Source organism: Panthera onca, chromosome C1, assembly GCF_046562875.1.
Source record: "Panthera onca isolate mPanOnc1 chromosome C1, mPanOnc1 haplotype 2, whole genome shotgun sequence".
Lineage (NCBI taxonomy): Eukaryota > Metazoa > Chordata > Mammalia > Carnivora > Felidae > Panthera > Panthera onca.
This window is the reverse complement of record NC_138346.1, coordinates 136,519,705-136,539,692: the sequence shown is the minus strand read 5'-3', so window position 1 is coordinate 136,539,692 and position 19,988 is coordinate 136,519,705. Positions and strand designations below refer to the sequence as shown.

General features: G+C 37.3%; 1 protein-coding gene and 1 long non-coding RNA gene across 3 annotated transcripts in view; both read right to left on the bottom strand.

The window, feature by feature from the left end:
- LOC144617217 (uncharacterized) overlaps positions 1 to 19,988 on the bottom strand; it is a 147,507-nt gene that overhangs the window by 27,340 nt on the left and 100,179 nt on the right. The window lies entirely within an intron of this gene.
- Positions 1 to 19,988, bottom strand: part of FRRS1 (ferric chelate reductase 1) — a 48,931-nt gene that overhangs the window by 15,245 nt on the left and 13,698 nt on the right. For both annotated transcript variants that reach the window (XM_060626329.3, XM_078451622.2), the window contains exons 2-8: positions 19,656 to 19,851; positions 18,441 to 18,577; positions 17,262 to 17,356; positions 15,767 to 15,914; positions 12,649 to 12,831; positions 4,944 to 5,042; positions 3,467 to 3,614 (exon numbers count right to left, since the gene is read on the bottom strand). In XM_060626329.3, coding sequence (XP_060482312.1) covers positions 3,467 to 3,614; positions 4,944 to 5,042; positions 12,649 to 12,831; positions 15,767 to 15,914; positions 17,262 to 17,356; positions 18,441 to 18,577; positions 19,656 to 19,851 — 1,006 coding nt within the window. The remainder of the gene's footprint in view (positions 1 to 3,466; positions 3,615 to 4,943; positions 5,043 to 12,648; positions 12,832 to 15,766; positions 15,915 to 17,261; positions 17,357 to 18,440; positions 18,578 to 19,655; positions 19,852 to 19,988) is intronic.

Below are 19,988 nucleotides of genomic sequence, written 5' to 3'. Positions count from 1 at the left end.
GTCCGTACTCGTATACTTGAGTTAATAAACACATTCGTGTACTATTGTTTTAATGCATTATGTACACTAAAATATATTAAAAAAGAAATTTTTTAAGATGAGAGGAGATAAAATCAATCTACATACAAAGTTCTGGTGTTGTTCCTTGGATCCCTGGACTGCCTTACAAGGTATATACACCTTATTTGGGAGAACCTTGTCCTAGAGCAGTGAGTTATCAAACCACAGTATACAAAACAATCACCTGGGATGCTGGTTAAAAATGCAGACGAATGAGGTGCCTGGGTGGCTGAGTTGGTTAAGCATCCGACTCCGACTCCAACTCCTGGTTTCAGCTCAGGTCATGATCTCACATTCCACGGGTTCGAGTCCCGCATAGGGCTCTGCACTAACAGCACAGAGCCTGCTTGACATTCTCTCTCTCCCTCTCTCTGTACCCCCGACTCGTGCTGTCTCTGTCTCTCCCAAAAATAAACTTTTTTAAAAATGCAGATTCCAAGCATCAACAACAGAGATTCAGTGGGTCTAAGATGGAGTTCAGGAATCTGCATTTTTTAGCAATCACTCAATTCTGAAGAAGGTTGTTTGAGGCTACACTGAAGCTTTTCTGAAGAAGGTTGTTTGAGAAACACCACAAAAGACAATACAGATGCTCTCCCCCGTATCATCAGCACAGCAACACCAGCAGGAGAGGAAGATACAACAATGGTCTATTCTGCACATGCATTATCCAGGAATGAGGTTTTTCTGAGGACATATTAGAACTATCACTTAAGGGGAGCCTGGGTGGCTCAGTTGGTTAAGCATCTGACTTCGGCTCAGGTCATGATCTCACCGCTCGTGAGTTCGAGCCCCGCATCGGGCTCTGTGCTGACAGCTCAGAGCCTGGAGCCTGCTTCAGATACTGTGTCTCCCCCTCTCTCTGTCCCTCCCATGCTCATTTTCTGGTTCTCTCTGTCTCTCAATAATAAATAAATGTTTAAAAAAACATTTTTTAAAAAAGGACTATCACTTAAAATATTGTTTCTATAAGAAAATACATTCCAATTTCTACAGTGCTGACCTAAGAAGAAATTTTTGGCATTCTCATATACCCCCCCACACACACAATTTATTATATAATAGAATTCATCCACTTAAATGAAATTGCTTTTATTTTAATACGTGTAACATCTTTTAAGTATAAAATTTTCTAAAGTATAAATGCAAACTGTTAAATCCCATAGCAATTTAAGACATCCATTTGCATCAATAATCATTTATGAAGCATTTGTAACATACTGGGCATCCAAGGAAGCAATTTGGTATGATGGAAAGGGCATGGCTTCTGTAAGCAGAACAGCCTGGGGTTTAATATCTGACTTAATTTCTTACTCGTTAGATCTGGAACAAGTTACTTAACCTTTCTAGGTTCCAGTTTCTTTATTTCTAAAATAGTCAATATAATGTATATTTACAGAGCCTCTGTGAGAAATAAACAAGATATGTATACTGCACACAGTAAGTGACAATTGTAATAATGACAAACAATTACCTGTGCTTTAGTGGTATCTATTTAAAAACACACATATGTGACCTTTTCCTCATTAAAAATCCAATTCCTGTATTTCCCGTGTTCAAAAGTGTTGACTAGTTAGGCTCTGAGGTCAAAGAGTTTGGGTTCAAATTCCAACTCTACCATTCACTCATCTGGGCAAATTACTTAACTGCTCCTAAGCCTCAGTTTCCTCTTGGATGAAACAGATAATAATACTACATATCTAATGTAATATTATGAAGATAAAAATGAAAAATCTAACTATCGTGCTTATCCAGTGACTGGCACTCATTAAGCCCTGAGTAATTTTTATTCATTATCACTTAACCAAGAAATGATTTTCAAGCCATATTTGCTGATGCTGGTGCAAATAAGAATATATGATTTGACTAAGATAACTACACATATCACCTACAACTAAATCTACAAATATTCCTAAATTTTCTTGTAACATGAGTAGATATTTTATCCTGCTTCAAAACCACTGTCTCCCCTTTACCTAGAGTATAAAATCTAAACCACGTAATAGAATATGCAAGGCTTTTCACAACTCCACCTGCACCACATTTGTCTCTTCCTCTTCCTTTACCTCACCCCCTGACCTCCCATTCTATACGCCCAGCTTCTCACAGTTTTACATTTTTTTTTTAATGTTTTTATTTATTTTTGAGACAGGGAGAGACAGAGCATGAACGGGGGAGGGTCAGAGAGAGGGAGACACAGAATCTGAAACAGGCTCCAGGCTCTGAGCTGTCAGCCCAGAGCCCGACGCGGAGCTCGAACTCATGGACCGCGAGATCATGACCTGAGCCGAAGTCGGACGCTTAACCGACTGAGCCACCCAGGCGCCCCTCTCACAGTTTTAAAAAGAAGTTAGTCTCAAAGTTTGGGTACAGTATTATCTCCCAAGAGAGGAGTCACTAAATACTACCTTGGCATTTCTTGTAGTTCTTCAAAACATCATTAGCCAAGGCCTTAAACAAAATCTAATAATCCCTTTTAATATGTGTTACAACACAAGGGCTCCTAGGTGGCTCAGTCGGTTAAGCATCTGACTCTTGATTTTGGGTCTGGACACGATCTCATGGTTTTGTGAGTTCAAGCCGCACATTGGGCTCTGTGCTGGCAGCATGGAGCCTCCTTGGGATTCTCTGTCTCCCTCTCTGCCCGTCCCCACTCACACTGTCTCTGTCTCTCTCAAAATAAATAAAAAAGGTTAAAAAATGTTTTTAAAAAATGTGTTGCAATCAATACCCACCAGGGCAGTCTTCTTAAGGATAAGGGAAATATTCAAACTCATAAAACTACCATAGGCTGCACTTGACATCAGATTCACTTAGAAAGACGTGGGACAGGAGACACAGCACATCTGCAGAGCACTGAGAGGCATTCTCCTTCAATGGGAGATCCTGTAGCACTTTATTCAGCTGTCCAAGAGCTACTCTCTCTTCCCTTCCTCCAGCTCCCTCGAGAAAGCTCAGGTTCAAGGAGGTGAAATTCACAGTGGACAGGTTACCCTGCAAAAGCCAAAATCTGTTGCAACAACCCTACAGTCACTGTTTGTAGGATCCCTGCCAGGGATCTGCCAATGTCACAACACTTAGGGAAGCCCAAAGATATGGCTTCTTCCTAGGTATTTATAGTTCTTCCTGGTCCTAATGCAGTTTGCCAGCCAGAAGTCATTTTTATCAAGCATGTTGCTTTATGACACAGTTGACACTACTTTTATCTAGTTTCCAGGGAAACAAACCTAGAAGGTTAACCAAAGTCAAATTGTCAGGCAAAAATGGAAAGGGGTTTTGATAACTCTTTACCCACAAGTGTGTATCTTAAAAAATGAGCAATTATAGTAGTGTCTCCAGAACAGGTGGAAAAGGGAAGAAGAGAAAGGAACAAACTTGAAAAGATAGTTTTTATCAATATACGTACCATTGTCAGCTGCACCATCTGCTAGAAAGATGTAGTAGCTTGTGTTTAGATCAAATCTATTCTTAACCCCAGGAAGGGTAATGTTTCTTCTGAAAGAACACTGCATAACACCATCCGCCAGCCTCCAAGCCATATCCTCAAGAGCACCCTACAAACACACACAATGGGTCTCTTCAGCACTTTCCACAGATTTGTTAAAAATAAAATATGATCAAAATCCTGACCTAGTCGATTTCCTTTCCCTAAGATCCTTTGTGCATGTTTTGTCTGCTGTATCACTGTTTGTCCACTTCCTCTCTGAGGAGTACAAGAAACATTTTCTCCTGGTTTATTGGTCTTTATTCTACTTGGCAAAAACACTATTTTTACTTTGAGTCAGAACCCCACAAACCCTCTACCCAGGTTAGAAATGTTGGCAGATGTACTAACCCCCTCTTGCCTCTAACACACAATCAAAAACACTGAAGAAACAATTAGAAAGTAATACCCTAGTGGCCAAGATGCAATGTGCTTGAAGGGAGAAGTTCCAAGCTATGGGAAAGCTCTGCAGAGAACATAACGTTATTAGGAGATGACTACTTCTTGGTCAGAGCTCACTTGCTTGTCAATTGCCATATGAAAAAGACACTTCTCTACCAGAAATAAGCCATCTTTGGCATAGATGCCAACAAGGAGCACTGAAGACAACTGTCCAAGGCACTGAACCAGTCTCTACCATACATGTTCCCCTTTCTCACTAGACAAGAAACTGTGTCATTAACCTACACCTTTTCTTAAAAATCTATCTGTAAGCTTATGAAAGGGAGCTGATGCTTTGACTATCTTAACCATAATTGTTTTTATAAGATGCAAAAAAGGATTTAAATGGCGCACGCAAGAATTCATCTTTTCCTGTAAGAGAACCTTACCTTGTGCTTCCCCAAGTGTAGAAAAAGGGAGATGTTGGTCAAAGGGTACAAAGTTGCAGTTATGTAGGATGAAAGTCTAGACATCTGATGACTATAGTTAATAATACTGTATTATATACTGGAAATTTGCTAAGAGAAAATTTCAGGTGCCCTCACCACAAAAAAGAAAAAAAAAGTAACTAAGAGAGGAGATAATGGTAGCAGTCATTTCACTATGTATACATATATATGTGTGTGTGTGTGTGTGTATATATATATATATATATATATATATATCAAAGCATTATGTTGTATACACTAAATACATATATACAATTTTATTAAACTATATAATATTAAATATATTGAATATATAATGTTAAATAAAATAATATAATGACATTAATAAATTAAATGTACAAATATAATAAAACTTACTTTATATATTTTTATATATTATTTTAAAAATAAAAGAAAGCACAGAAAAGTGTCTTCCAGCTTGTTGTAAGAAAGGAACCCTACTGCCAATGTTGGCCGCATAGCCAGGGGCAGACAAGAGGGGTGGAGGTTCCCAGAATCTTCCCACCTACCCTGGAGTCCATCACAGGGTGACTTCGCCCTATCAAATGGGATGGTTGTATGTGCACAGTGTGATCTTCATGAATACACACATAAGCATCATCATCACCCTGAAAAACAATTGCAAATGAGAAAAATTCAAAGGAATTTCAACATTTTGTTTTTTAAAATATCCCTAATGAAATCAAATAGTATTTGATACTTTTAAAACATAATTTACTGACTCAATCCCAAATGATACCACAAATTCCAGAGAATTGGCTGTCCAATTTATTAATAAAAAATAATTTTGCTATATTGAAGAAAGAAACAAAAAGCAGAAACAGACCCATAAATACAGAGAACAAACTTGATGGTTGCCAGAGGGCAGAAGGTGGGGGGAAGGGGCAAAATGGATGACAGGCAGTGGGACATACAGGCTTCCAGTTGTGGAATGAATAAGTAACAAAATAAAAGGTAGAGCATAGGGAATATAATCAATGGTGTTTTAGTTCTGTATGATAACAGATAGTAGCATGATGTTTCAAATTGTTGAATCACTATGTTGTACACCTGAAACTAATGTAACATTATGTATCAACTATACTTCAATATAAATAAATACATAAATAATTTTGTTAGAATACGAAAACAACACAATTTCAATATAAAAAATTTATTAAAATAGGGGTGCCTCGGTGGCTCAGTCGGTTAAGCATCCAGCTACGGCTCAGGTCACGATCTCATAGCTCGTGAGTTCAATCCCTGCATCGGGCTCTGTAGAGACAGCTCAGAGCCTGAAGCCTGCTTCAGATCCTGTGTTTCCCTCTCTGTCTGCCCCTCCCCCACTCATGCTTGGTCTCTCTCAAAAATAAATAAACATTAAAAATTTTTTAAATAAATAGACATGTTTATAAGCCCCTAAACTTAAACACCATTATTAATGCTTTCATATATATTCATCCACACCTATTTGTATTTATTTTTTCACCTCAAGTGGGCTGAAAATGCAGTTCCGTTATGTTTTTTCACTGAACTTATCACGAACATTGTTCTAGATATTTATTTGTAAATAAACATCTATGTCCTACAATTTTTCATAACTATAAACACACTGCAATATATTGGGTTTGGGGGGGACCTTTTAAGATGAAGATACTGGGGCGCCTGGGTGGCTCAGTCGGTTAAGCGTCCGACTTCAGCTCAGGTCACGATCTCACGGTCCGTGAGTTCGAGCCCCGTGTCGGGCTCTGGGCCGATGGCTCAGAGCCTGGAGCCTGCTTCCGATTCTGTGTCTCCCTCTCTCTCTCTGCCTCTCCCCTGTTCATGCTCTGTCTCTCTCTGTCTCAAAAATAAATAAACGTTAAAAAAAAAAATTAATAAAATAAATAAATAAATAAGATGAAGATACTAGAATCAAATACTGCTGATATTGTACACACTGATTTACTATTACACACTCAAACCAAATCGTCTGAATTCAAGGAGGCATTTTTTTCAGTCTAGTTCTTATCTATCCTTTAGTCTCCAATATTCTTTATCTCTAAAAGTTACAGCTTATTTGAAGTGACTACCAGAGGACAGACTGCATCTTCAAAGTCCATTTAAGTGATGGTACAAATGAATAATCTGGCTTTTAGGCTACTGTGTGCAGTTTTGGTTCTTTCACCTATTCTAAATCATTCTCCATAAAATAGCTAACAAGATCTTTTATGTGCTATAGTCACTAAACTCCTTAAACAAAGCCAAGACTGACAAGTTATAACAAATTTTGCTATTAGTCCCAATGATATTCTAACATGCTTCAAATTTATTTTTAAAAGTTCCACTTTTGAGAACTCCCAAGTACTTAACCTTAGCAAACCAATTATTCACTGTTACACATCTTATATTCCAATCAGAATTAGCCCAACTCAAGAAACTTGGAGTCGTCATGATTTAAACCAGGAATCAACAAACTATGGCACACTCAGACCAAATTCAGCCCAATGCCTGTTTTGGTACAACCCACAGGCTAAGAATGATGTTTACATATCAAAACGGGTTTTTTTTAATGTTTATTTTTGAGAGTGAGAGAGAGAGAGAGCATGCGAGCAGGGGAGGAGCAGAGAGAGAGGGGGACAGAGGATCTGAAGACGGCTCTGCACTGACAGCAGCAAGCCTGATACAGCCCTCGAACTCATGAACCGTGAGATCATGACCTGAGCTGAAGTTGGACACTCAACCAACTGAGTCACCCAGGTGCTCTAAATGGTTTTTTTTTTTTTTTAATTAAAAGAAGAATATTTCATGACAAGTAAAAATACATGAAATCCAAATTTCAGTGTCCACAAATAAAGTGTTATTGGAACACAGCTACGCCTATTAATTTACGGATTGTCTATTGTTGTTTTAGCACTATCATAACTGAGATGAGTAGTTAGAACAGAGGCCATAGGCCCACAAATTCTCAGGAGTTACTATCTGGACCTTTACAGAAAATGTTCACTGACTTCTGATTTAAACAAACATTGTGTGTTTTCTAGACTATCTGCTATGAGGTATAAAAATTCTTTTTTTATTTAAAATAACTTTTAATATAACAAGAGGCAAAATGGTGATAAGACAAATACCATACTAACTCCTTGTTGGTGTGGAGGCAGACCTCCCAAATATTGGAGAAAATTATGGGGATGGAGGAAGAAGAGATAACTCTCAGTTCTCACTACTCTAAAATGAAAGATATGAGAAAGTGCTATTACAACTATAGGCTCCAAGCAATTTCTAGAAACCCCAAGTTTGGAGCATGGAAACACACATGTAAGAAGTTCTGCCAAATCTCTGAATTGGACAGAACCCTTTCTCCCGTTTGTTCCTCTTGTTTCAAACATTTAGAATGCGCTGTTTAGAATATTGTGTGGATACTATGGGAAAAATAAAGATGACTAGATTGTTCTTACAACCAAAGACTACATTTTAATGGAACAGCCAGTTGTAATAGTATGTGAATTATGATACAACAGGTTTAGACAAAGTACCATGGAAACACAAATTATGTAGACCCAAAGATTGAAAAACCTTATCAGGAAAGGTGATTATTAACTAGATCTTAGAAAATAAAAAATATTTACATGTGGGTAAGATAGACCTGAGATAAGGGGAAAGTTTTCCAAAAGGAGGAATTTCCAGGACTAAAGACATAGAAATATAAAAACATATGAAAATTTTAGGAAACAGGTAACTGTGTTAGTGAAAACATAAAACATAAAACAGGGTAAAGCTGGAAATTCCAACAAGGACTTTGAGGTATTTTGAAAGTCACGCTAATGAAAAAAATATTCTTCCTATAACTACTAACGGTTCACCAAAGGTTTTTGGGGATAGCATTGAGATGATCTCTGTGGCAGCTTGGGAAGAAAAGTCCAGTGGCTATTGAAAGATGAGCCAGACAGAAGAAATCAGGGAGCCAAGAAGACTCGTGAGGGGGTCACTGCGGCAGTCTGGAAATGACAAAAAAAGTGTAGGCGAAGTCAGAGATAGTGACAATGCAATAAAGAGAATGAAGGAAATACGTCAAAGACAGAATCATAAGTATATGTAATATCGGTAGCAGTGAACACATAAGTACTCGAATCCTGACTTCTAAAAACTATTCCTATCAAAAGGAAACAGACCTCCTTTGGGAAATGATGAAATGCATAACAGTATAAAATGGAATCAATAAACTATGTTTTCTGGTGTAACAGCTTGTTACACACTAAAAAAGTAATGGAGACCCATCAAAAGGGCAAAAAAAAAAAAATGCTTTAAGAGGCCATATCTAGGTCAATATAAGCAGCTAAAAGAAGACTGATGATGATAAACTATAACTCAATAGACAAAAGTAACTCATTAATCCATAATGTTTCACCAAAAGGGAAGGAGAGGTGCAGAGAAAAGAAAGCTCTTTTTTTAAAAAGAACACCAGCTAACAGATTAGAAAATCACCAATTTGTAATCACAAATGTAACAATTGATTCAGGCAGGAACATCAATAGATGCTAAAATCACTTGAGAAAATGTTATTGAGGAACAAAATATTCATATACACTCAAAGTATTACCCCACAGATTACTTATTAATTAAAAAGAGAAAACACACCTTCACAAAGGAAAAATCTGATGGATAATAGTGATCAAACACAGAATCATCAATAATGGAATGATTTGACATTACACATCTCTTGACATGATGTACTGAGAAATAAACACATCCCTTAGGTAGTACTTGTGCCAAAAATCTTAACCTGAATCTATTGCACAAATTGTGGAACATTCTACAGAATGGGAGCATGAAAAAAAATTCTAAAAAACAGGTAGGGTAACTGATCAAAAAGATATAACAATTAAATGTATTGGTGATAAATGACTGGATCTTGGTTCAGAACTTTTTTTAAAAAAGAACAGCTGGAAAGGACTTTATCGGGACAACTGAGGAATCTGGAATATAGACTACATTGCATGAAATTATATCATTACTAAGTTTCCTCAATGTGATAAAGATATTATGGTAATGATAGAATATTCTTGTTCTTAGATACTTAGATCTGTAGATAGTTGCTAAAACTTTTAGAGATAAAATGTCATGATGTATCTACAATTTAACCTTCAAATAGTTTGGGGAAAAATTTGTGTTTACATACACCTCATAAGTCAATCTATACACACACTTACACACACACACACACACACACAGTGTGGGAATGGAGAGGGAAAGAAAGTGGCAAGTGTAGGTGAAAAACTTACTGGTGTTTGTTGTACTATTCTTTCAATGGTTATGTGGATTTAAAACTTCTCAAAACAAAAAGTGGGGGGTGGGTAGGAGGAAGAAGGACCTGATAGGTGAATAAAAGGGAAGAATCTAAGTCACAACCAAAATTCCCGGAACACTAAAGATGATGACAACAGTGAATGAGATAGTCTATAAATTGCCCAGGACAGCATCTGAAAAGAAGCAAGGATTCAATAATGGTAACTGCTTTTTTATTTCTATTTTTGATCACCAAGAATGAGGGACACAAGAAACATGAGGAGGAAAGACATTAAGTTCAATTTTACAGATAATGGTTTGTGTTGTCCAAGAACACTCATCTGGACAAGACCAGCTGGCCACTGAAAATCCCAGTCTGAAGTACAAAAGAAGTCAGAACTGGGAACATTCTAGAACTTGAGCACTGAGAAATTATGTATAAAGCAAGACGACACTAATCAGGAGAAGGCAAGGAATAGAAGCTAATATATAATATGTACACTTGATATACTTTATATCATTTAACAAAGTATATGAAGATAGGGAATATGTGGATACTTTGAAATTAGTTAAAATTCAAACATTAGCAAGTCACTGATAACTAAAATGCAGAAAATTATACTTTTCATCAATTTTAGTGAAGCTTAACACCAAAACAATTGCTATCATTAATTTATAAGTGAAACTGAAAAAGGTATCATTCAGGTTGATCAGTATTCGTAACATCAGATACCTTCAATATTTAAATTTATATTACATACTGAAAAGAAATAGCAGGTCATAAAAATATCCTAAAATTTTTTAAATAACCAGGAATAGAAGTAACCACTTTAAAAATATTTTCTGAGGATGATTTATTTCCCCCAATTTAGGCAAACAGGTGTACAAATGATTTTAATCATTAAGATTGCTCTGTAAATCAACTGCACCTGCATAATTAAGTCTTTCTTATAAACATTTTTGATGAATACTATACTAGAAACATAAGATTTCTAAGTAAGATAAATATATCTTGAATTAGAGATAAATGCTTTTGTGCCATCTATGCCTACAACTTAGAACAGAAATAACTGGTCTACTTGTGGGTGCCTCATCACCACACTCCGTACAGCACTAGTGTCTTTTCCTCTCACTGACAGATTTTATGTGACCAGAAAAGGAAAAATGTGAGTATACTATTGCATGAAGTTTGGCTCTAAAGTGACTGGAATGTTTTTTTATGTAAGTGACTAGAACACATATCTAAATGATATTGTATGTTACAGATGAAACTACACAGTTACTCCAACAAGGCTACCATTGTTAACCCTTGCTGGGTTCATCTTCAGAACTGTTCCCACAAGTACTACCACCATCTTTCCTTATTGCTTTATGGTCCCATTTTATTTTTTTTTTATTTTGTTAACGTTTATTTATTTTGAGAGAGAGAGGAAGAACGCATGCATGCACGCACAAGCAGGGGAGGGGCAAAGAGAGAGGGAGAGAGAGAATCCCAAGCATCTTTGCACTGTCAGTGCAGAGCCTGTCTCAGGGGCTGAATTTCACAAACCACGAGATCGTGACATGAGGTGAAATCAAGAGTTGGATGCTTACCCAACTGAGCCACCCAGGAGCTCCTAATTTTATTTCTAACCCAGCCTCATTATCCACCTTAAGGGCCAAACTTGGTTCATTTCTGCCTGAACTGCAAATAACCAACAGAATATGCTATTGCTCTGACGACAATTACAAAGGGCAATGGGGAAAAGGTCTTGAACTCTTGCAACATCATTTGATCCAGCATAAAATTTCCCAAAAAACAACTTTAAAAAAAGAGTCACAATTTCTTATATGTCATTTTTAAAAGCATATGACATATCTTAAATTTCATAAGGTTAAGGTCTATGTTTTGCTTAATGAAAAAAGATAATGAGTGCATTCTAGAACTATACAGTAATATATCTAGGTCATGTGCATATATTGCAATGCCCTCCCCCTAAAAAAGTTACACCTGGTTTCCCGCAATACATGCAAGCAGCATACGAGGACCAATGTGATCAGAGTGCACTTTTAGGGAAAACATTCGTCCTTCTATCACAGAATCTCAGCGCTTCTTTTCTTTTTTTGAATTACAAGTCCCTTAAGAAGTGATACTAAGTTTAAAACATGACAGGAAGAAAACTCTCTACAAAAAACTCGTTGCCTTTGCTAATGTGGAAGTAAGAGGCGTTCTCCATTTGTAGTCACCCCTGACCTCACCATCAACTCTGCTTCGAAAAGGACTTACACATGTCCTGGCCCATACTCTCCCTCCTTCCTTCTGGAAGATTAGGATGCACTCTGCTGCCACACCACAGCACAAGGCTGCCATCTACAGAACCATTGAATCCATTCAGCACTACCCAGGGAGAGCGAGAATCAGCTTAAAACAAATGCTGCCTTCTGTAGATCTGACAAAGGAGCCTACCGGTAAGGAATATATTTATGCCTGGACACGCCAGGTTTAACTCTCTGTTTGGGATATGTACTGATGACTACCAAAATGGGGACTCCGTGAGCAGCAACCCTTGCTGGGATTGCTGGACACTTGAGAAAACAATGAGGGTTTGAAAAGCATCACAAATAACATGAGACTTGAGGCAGAGCAACCTCTCCTAACTGTACTTCAAGCTTTTATCACAAAGAGATAAGCAGACAGGACAGACAGAAAGATATAGCGGCAAATCCACTGGATACAAAGTGATTTTCCTAACTTTGTACAAGACAGCCTTTCTTAGTGGTATATAATTGCACAACTGTTAAAAACATGAAATACCCAAAGATTTTTAACTTAGAACCCGCTCTATGTTCATTTCTCCTGCCCTCCCCTTCCCCTTCCCATTGTAAGCAGGATAATAATTTGACTCTGGAACAAACAACTAACTGCCATTGATTAGGCTCCCTCCAGTAACTTTTCTTTCATTACCACTTACGTAAGTGAGGGATACAAACCATCCATCTGTCATGAGAAAACGCAAAGGATAAATAGCCTTTACTGGGACCGCTCATTTCAACCACCACTGATTGGTCATCTCGTGTGAAGGACAAGAAGAAACAGGCACGCTCCTTCTCTGGGTCACAGTTCAAAGGACTCCGAATACAGAACTTCTTGTTCCCACAATCTGAAGCACTGAACTAGAAAAATGACAGGGAGAAAAAGTCTTAATTACCAACCAAACAGTTCATTTCACAATGATAAAAGAGCCACTACCTTGAAGTACAAGTTTTAACAAGAGTATCTTTTCATAATAAAGATTCAAAGAAGGAAACAAATAACACATCCCAAATTAGACATGATCAGAGCAGTAGTTAGGTTGTGAACTTTTCAACTTAATTAATTTTGATTAAAATCTGGAAGACACAACATTAGTTGGACTATAATGTGCATGAGTATTAAAGTTCCTTTAATACACAAAATATTTCACATCAATTATGTTCTGGAGCATAGTTTCCAGTAAATTTTGAAAAACGCCTTAGGGAATATTTAAGCCCACACTGACATTCTTGCCTAAAAGATTATCATTGAGTTTTTAGAATGAACTTTTAAAAAGTAAACAAACTCACGAATTTTTATATTCAGATCCTAGACTCTGCATCTAGAATTCAGGTTCAAATTTGATATTAAAATAATATAAGAAAAAATGGTTATTCCAATATACGCTAACACTCTAAATAATAGTAATAACAATTTAGTGGAGGGGAAACAGGAACAATTTACAATGATTTAATTCAGAGCTTCCTTGTTATGGCAAATAAGAGGACCAGCATCAAAAATCTCAGCTCCACAATCTGACGGCACAAAAATGCTCAGTCATCTTGTTAGAATGCGCTACGATGGTGTATTTCAGAAGGGAGTTAAACATCACACATCTAGATTAAATGGGAACTGTATCCAAACACCTCTCATTTCTTCTACTCTACCGACACTTCTGGCCATCCAGTGTGGGGGGGGTTTTCCCACATTAAGCAATTCTACAATTCTCAGTGGACACCAAGCACAAGTCCTACTTTGCAATTCCATTCTGACACAATCTACCTGAAGGTAGTGTCCAATCCTACAAGTTAGGGGCTCAGTCCCACAAGACTGTTTACTTCAGAGGCCAACCACAAGGTCCAGGTTCCCAATGAAGGAGACTAGAGGTTCCCATGACCCTCTCCTCAAGTTTGATAATGTACCAGGATGGCTCACAGAACTCAGGAAAACAGGTTTCTTACGAGACTGCCAGTGTATTATTACCCGATGAAACCCAGGAACAGGTGGAAGAGGTGCACAGGGAGGGTATGTGGGCAGGGCAGGTGTGTGGAGCTTCCATGCCCTCTCTAAGGCACCATCCTTCTAGCACCTCCATGTGTTCAGCAACCTGGGAGCTCTCTGAACCCCGTAGTTTTGGGATTTTTACGAAGCCTTCATGGAGGCATGATGGATTAATGACTCAATTTTTAGCCCCTTGCTCATCTCTGGAAAATGGAGAGTGGGGGGCAGAAAGTTCCCAGTTTCTAATCATGGCTTGGTCTTTCTGGTGACCTGCCCCCATGGACAGCCCACCCATTACAGCAAAAGGCATTCCTATCACTCAGGAAATTACAAGGGATTTAGGAGCTCTGTATCAGGAACTGGGGTCAAAGTCCAAATATTAGCAGGAACCACAGCAGAAACCAATACACATTTCTTATTATTTCACAGCAACTTAAAGAAAAGTCACAGTAGAATGGAAAAAACAAACCAGTACGAAACTTGCATTTTGGTCTCTGCTCTCCCCTTTAGTCCATCGTGTTTGCTGAAGAACTTAACTGTCTCTCTTGTATACCTTCAACTATACAGGGACTGAATTCTGAGGTCTCTTCTAGCTCTGTATAAATGCTATAATCCCATGACTCTGAATAAACCTTTCTATAATCAGAGAGTACAAACCTGGTGTAGAGATACCATAAAAGCTCCAATGAGAACTAATGCTTTTTATGTGAATATATGGAAAGATTCCTCCTAGGAAGCTCAGGTCCAGACTGACTATTTACCCCCCTAAGGCAGCTTTAAAATAAATAAACATTAAGACTAAGTAAGCTAGAGCTAGTGCAAATAAAAAATCTAATTGTATGGTCAAAAGTGTAACATTCATAATAATGCAATCAAGTATAATTATATATTGCAAAATGTAGAAGGAAAACAAAATGAGACAGTACAGAAAGAGTACAAGTGCTTTACTTAGTCTTCCTCATGAGAACAAAGAGTTATAAAAAGACAAAAAGAGAAGGAAAAGAAAAAAGGAACTAATATTTACAGAATTTCTATTAAGTGCAAAGCAGTTAGAAACCTTAAAATCATTACATTGTTTAATTCTCATAATAATACTAAGAGCTCGATATTATTACTTCTCATTTTATAGGTGAAGAAACTGAGACTTTGAGAATTAAGTAGCTTGTCTAAAGTCACACAGAAAGTAGGCGAGACAGGATTCAGACCTGAGTTTGTTCTTTTAACTGCAATAACCTGCCGTAAGACACTTTTCATTATTTTCACTTCTGAACTAATAAGTCTCATTTATCAGAATTTCTTTCAGAAAAACCTAATGTTACTAATATGCACTACCCTTTACAAGATATGTTTTCTCAACCACAGTTCTTTTGAACCCAAGGGCCTAAACGAAATTCTAGCTGATGAGTTTGCAAAAGAGCTTCTGTAGTTCAGCACATAGAATCCCCCAGTACTCACTGGCCTTAGTGAAATCAGATCTAAGAGTTACATCACCATTTCAAGATTCTGCTCCAAATCTTGTCTAAATTTAGCTTAAGCTTTAATGTTCCTCTCCGTGTTTGATATTTGGCTGTGCAGACTACAGAATGTCATAACCACACCTCGAACATGCAGGGTGTTGCACTCCCTTTATCCTGACCCATAAGTCATAATGTGGCAATAAAGACTTCCTTCAGATTTCCTGCAGAGGTCCCAAAAACTCACTGCCACAACCCGGCACAGCTACTTCTCTGCATACTTCAGCAAGTATAAACCACAATTTCCAAAGACACTGTTCTTTTAGCTTGCATTTGGTGAAACCATGAAAAGGTTACTTACTGATTTGGTTAAATGGGATACAGGAGGTAATGTTGACAAAGGTGCTACTGTAGCTTCAGGTGTTGTAAAAGGCGGTGCATTGGGCTGTGAAATTACAGGGCCAGGAATCTTCACCCAGTAGATTTTATACTTCTCAACAACTGTGACTCTGAAATGCAGTACTAATGAGATCAAACAGAACCCTAATTGTGGCCCGTTATAATTGAATCAAAAAAAAAAAAAAAAAACGATGAAAAGAAGTAAACTAGGGACACACAACTTAATACTACCCAACAGTACCACCAATTTTGTCTAAGACAAATCTCTAATGACTCTTCTACCTCATTACTAAATGAACTTTTACTGCCCTTGTTCTCTTGCTTACTCTTGATCTTTCTTTTCTTCTCTTCTCTCCTCCTCGTCTGCCCTTTGGGCATACTCCCAGCAGTCCATGAGTGCCAGATAAGGACTAAAATGCACAGACTTCTATTCCCTGACATATAAAGAACATACTACTGCTACTTATTTCATAGTGTGCTGTTCAAATTATCCCACAGGGCATGTGTAGCAGGCAGCTACAGCAAGAAGTCAGATAGAGGCTGCATAAGCAACACCAGATCTTATTGGCGTCACAGTCCTCTTCCACATTCCACACCACACACAGGTGCAAAGCTGTGTTTCTGTGTGCTAGCACTTGCATACATAGTGAAACAAAACATACAGACATGTCAGGAGACTAATTCTCCTTAAAATATACATCTGTAGGGGCACTGAGTGGCTCACTCCCTTAAGCATCCGACTTCAGCTCAGCTCATGATCCCAGGGTTCGTGAGTTTGAGCCCCACAAACTCTTTTTTGTTTGTTTTTTGTTTTTTGTTTGACGGCTCTCTGCCGTCAGCACACAGCCCACTTCAGATCCTCTGTATCCTTCTCTCTCTCTCTCTCTCTCTCTCTCTCTCAAAAATAAATATTAAAAAAATTTTTTTTGATTAAAAAAACATATATATGTCTCTAACACCACTCAGTTATCATTAAAATGTTTTTATGACATTCCACTTCCCCTTGCACAGAGCATTAAGGGAAATGGACTTCTAATCCTACTGAATTTCATAATTCTGAGGGCATGAACAGTCTTACTAATCTAATATGCAGGTTATAACACTACAAAAAAGTCATCCAAATTTTAGGAATTTTTTCATACTATCATATTAAGAACAAATCTAAAAAAAATGTATTAGTCCATACACCATATATGAACTCAAGTAAATATTAACTAATGCCTCTTAACATGAAGGCACCACAATATTTAATTCACTCAACAGATATGTATTAAGCACCTATTAGGTGTTAGGTCTTGGGCTCGGTGGAAAAATCAAATAAAAAGCAAAACAGACTAAGGTGGTGTCATTCTACACCAAACCACTCCTATACAGGTAAATGTCCAATAGGTATCAAAAATGACACAGACCATTATTTCAATTTGACTAGTTGCAGATTTGTAAGCTCTCCCACTCACAGAAACTTTATGTGATTCGGAGAATTGCTTGGAGCATTCCAGTAGACTTTAATTTTTGTTTTCTTGGATGGATTTGTGTGACTCACAGCATATCCCTGAAACAAAATGGAAAAGAACTACCATTCACTCACTCCGTAGTTGAGCATACTGAAACTACTGTCATTTTGCAAAATAATCTGTCATGGCATGATGCTGGCATTCTGATAAATACTGTTTTATTTAGAACAGAGACTCAGGTACTCAACAAATACATGTTGGTTAGTCAACACCAGATTAGCAGCTGGCTCTGTATATAAGTTAGAGTCAGCAGAAATTTAAGAACTGAAAAGAGTTATGAATACTGGGTACGTCAATGCTATATAGAGTCTGCTCATTATTTAATTTATATTATAAATTAAAACTCCTTCCATTAACAGATACAAAGAAAATCCAAAAAATTCATCAAAAGAAAAAATTTCTGCCTCCACACATTTAGCATTATATTTCAGTAATTCCTTTCCCTTGAACAATCTCATTTCCCACTTTCATTCACCTGGCAAATTCCTACTCATTCATTGAGGCCTGACATAGAGATGACCTCCTCCAAGAACCTCTCTCTCAATTCCCTCCAGCCTGTGTGTGACACACCCCGCTATGCTTCTCACCCATCCCGTGTATGCTTCTAATTTAAGTCACCACAATGTTGTACTTATGTGTCTGTCCTATATTCCTCATGTTCTCCTTATGTATCATACATCATATGTCCATATGTTCTACTTATGTGTAAGGCTTTCAGCTCTTCAAAGAACAGAAGTAAGTCTTGTTCATTACCATTTCCCTTGCACCAGGATAGTTTCTGGCATAATAAATGTTTATTAAATCACTGAATGAATGACAAAAATGATACCTCTGTCCCATTCTAGCATCCTATCTTCAATATTAAAACCCTTTAAAATCAATATAATAAGAGCCAATATTATATAAAATATCAAAAGCTATAAACCCTTCAAGCTACTGCCTTTTCTCGGATGCTGATGTGTAAAAACATATTGCAAATAGGAAAATTAGGGGGAAAGCTTGATCACTGTGAATCTATTTAGATGTCTGCAAAACATGGGTAATGTCATTATCTCAGAACCCTTAGCTTGTAATGAAAAGATCCATGGAAACTAACAAATCAGTTTCAAACATAACACAAACCTGTACATCTTCACAGGTCAGAAGCTGCGACACTTGACTGTCAATCAGTGTGAAGGAGCCAATAGGAGGGCCACTCAAATCCTCAGCATTACGTGCTTCTAAAAGAAAGCCTCTAAATGGTAGCCCTGACAAAGTAACTGAGAAACAAACAAAAAAATAGTTTATGATAAGGTTTAGCAACATCCCCAAAAGAAAACTGTTTAGAGGAGGCATCTCATAGTTAGAATCTAGCTTATGTATACAAAACTACTCCAGGAAAGAAAATGGTAGAAATAATCCCATAGACAAAGAAGGTCTAAACTATGTTCCACAGGACATTCACTCAGTGAGATGTTAATAGCCATTCCAATTCTATGGGGGAAAAAAGCTAAGTGATGGTCAGGGAAGTGTCCATGGAGCCAAATTAGTTCAAAAAATGCTGAATGAAAGTAAATATTTATTTGTTTACTAAAAACCCCCAAGGCCTTTAACATCCTACTATACAGTATGAAACTCTCAGTATATACAATATACAGTGTTCCAAACTGATTTTTCCATACACTGTTTTTGTCAGAGTTCGTTAATATTTTGTATTTCTGGAGTTGCATAAAATAGTTTGCAAAACACTATTATAGATACACTTTTGACAATCAGCCTACCTTTCACCCAAAGAATCAGAAAAACACAAGAATTTACACTATACCAAGAAGAACAAGGGTTTATTATACCTTAAACCAGATAAAATAAACTTTATTTTCCTCTTCTATTGTGTTAATAGTATTGGTTAAAAAAGATACATATTAACTAACGATAAAAATGTATTTAAAACCTATTCTACTTAGTCTGACCTCGGCTCAGGTCATGATCTCGCAGTTTGTGAGTTCGAGCCCTGCGTCAGGCTCTGTGCTGACAGCTCAGGGCGTGGAGCCTGCTTTGGATTCTGTGTCTCCCTCTCTCTCTGCCCCTTCCCCACTCGCACTCTGTCTCTAAAAAATAAATAAACATTTAAAAAAAAATTTTTTTAAACCTATTCTGCTTAGGGAGTAGATTTACTACTTAAGTAATACAGTCATCAATAGTATTTAAACACAAAATGAGAAGTGTAAGATGATGGTATCTTATGGAAACAGGTGAATAGATTTAAATGAAACTATATAAATCCAACAGTAATAAAGATTCAATGTACAGGAAAAGAGGGAAACTCAAAATGCAAAATAGTTAATTCCAACACAGTACCTTCAATCTGGTCTCCTGGTCTGAATGTCATCTGACTCACTGAAACGTTGTGAACAGGGTCAGAACGTGCAGTATGACTGTGTTCAGGAACCATTCCATGGCATGACTTTCCTACTTTTCCGCTGGGATAATTAGCCACAGAACTAACGTGCAACACAAGTATGAATGCACCAAAGGTAAATCCAGGAACTGCCATCTCAAAAAAAAAAAAAAAAGAAAAATTAAAAGCACATTATTTTTATACATAATTAAAATATAAAGCTTTCATGTGACAGAATATTAATCCCAGAAAATTGCTTTCAACAGACAGCTAACCATATTCTCAAAAATACA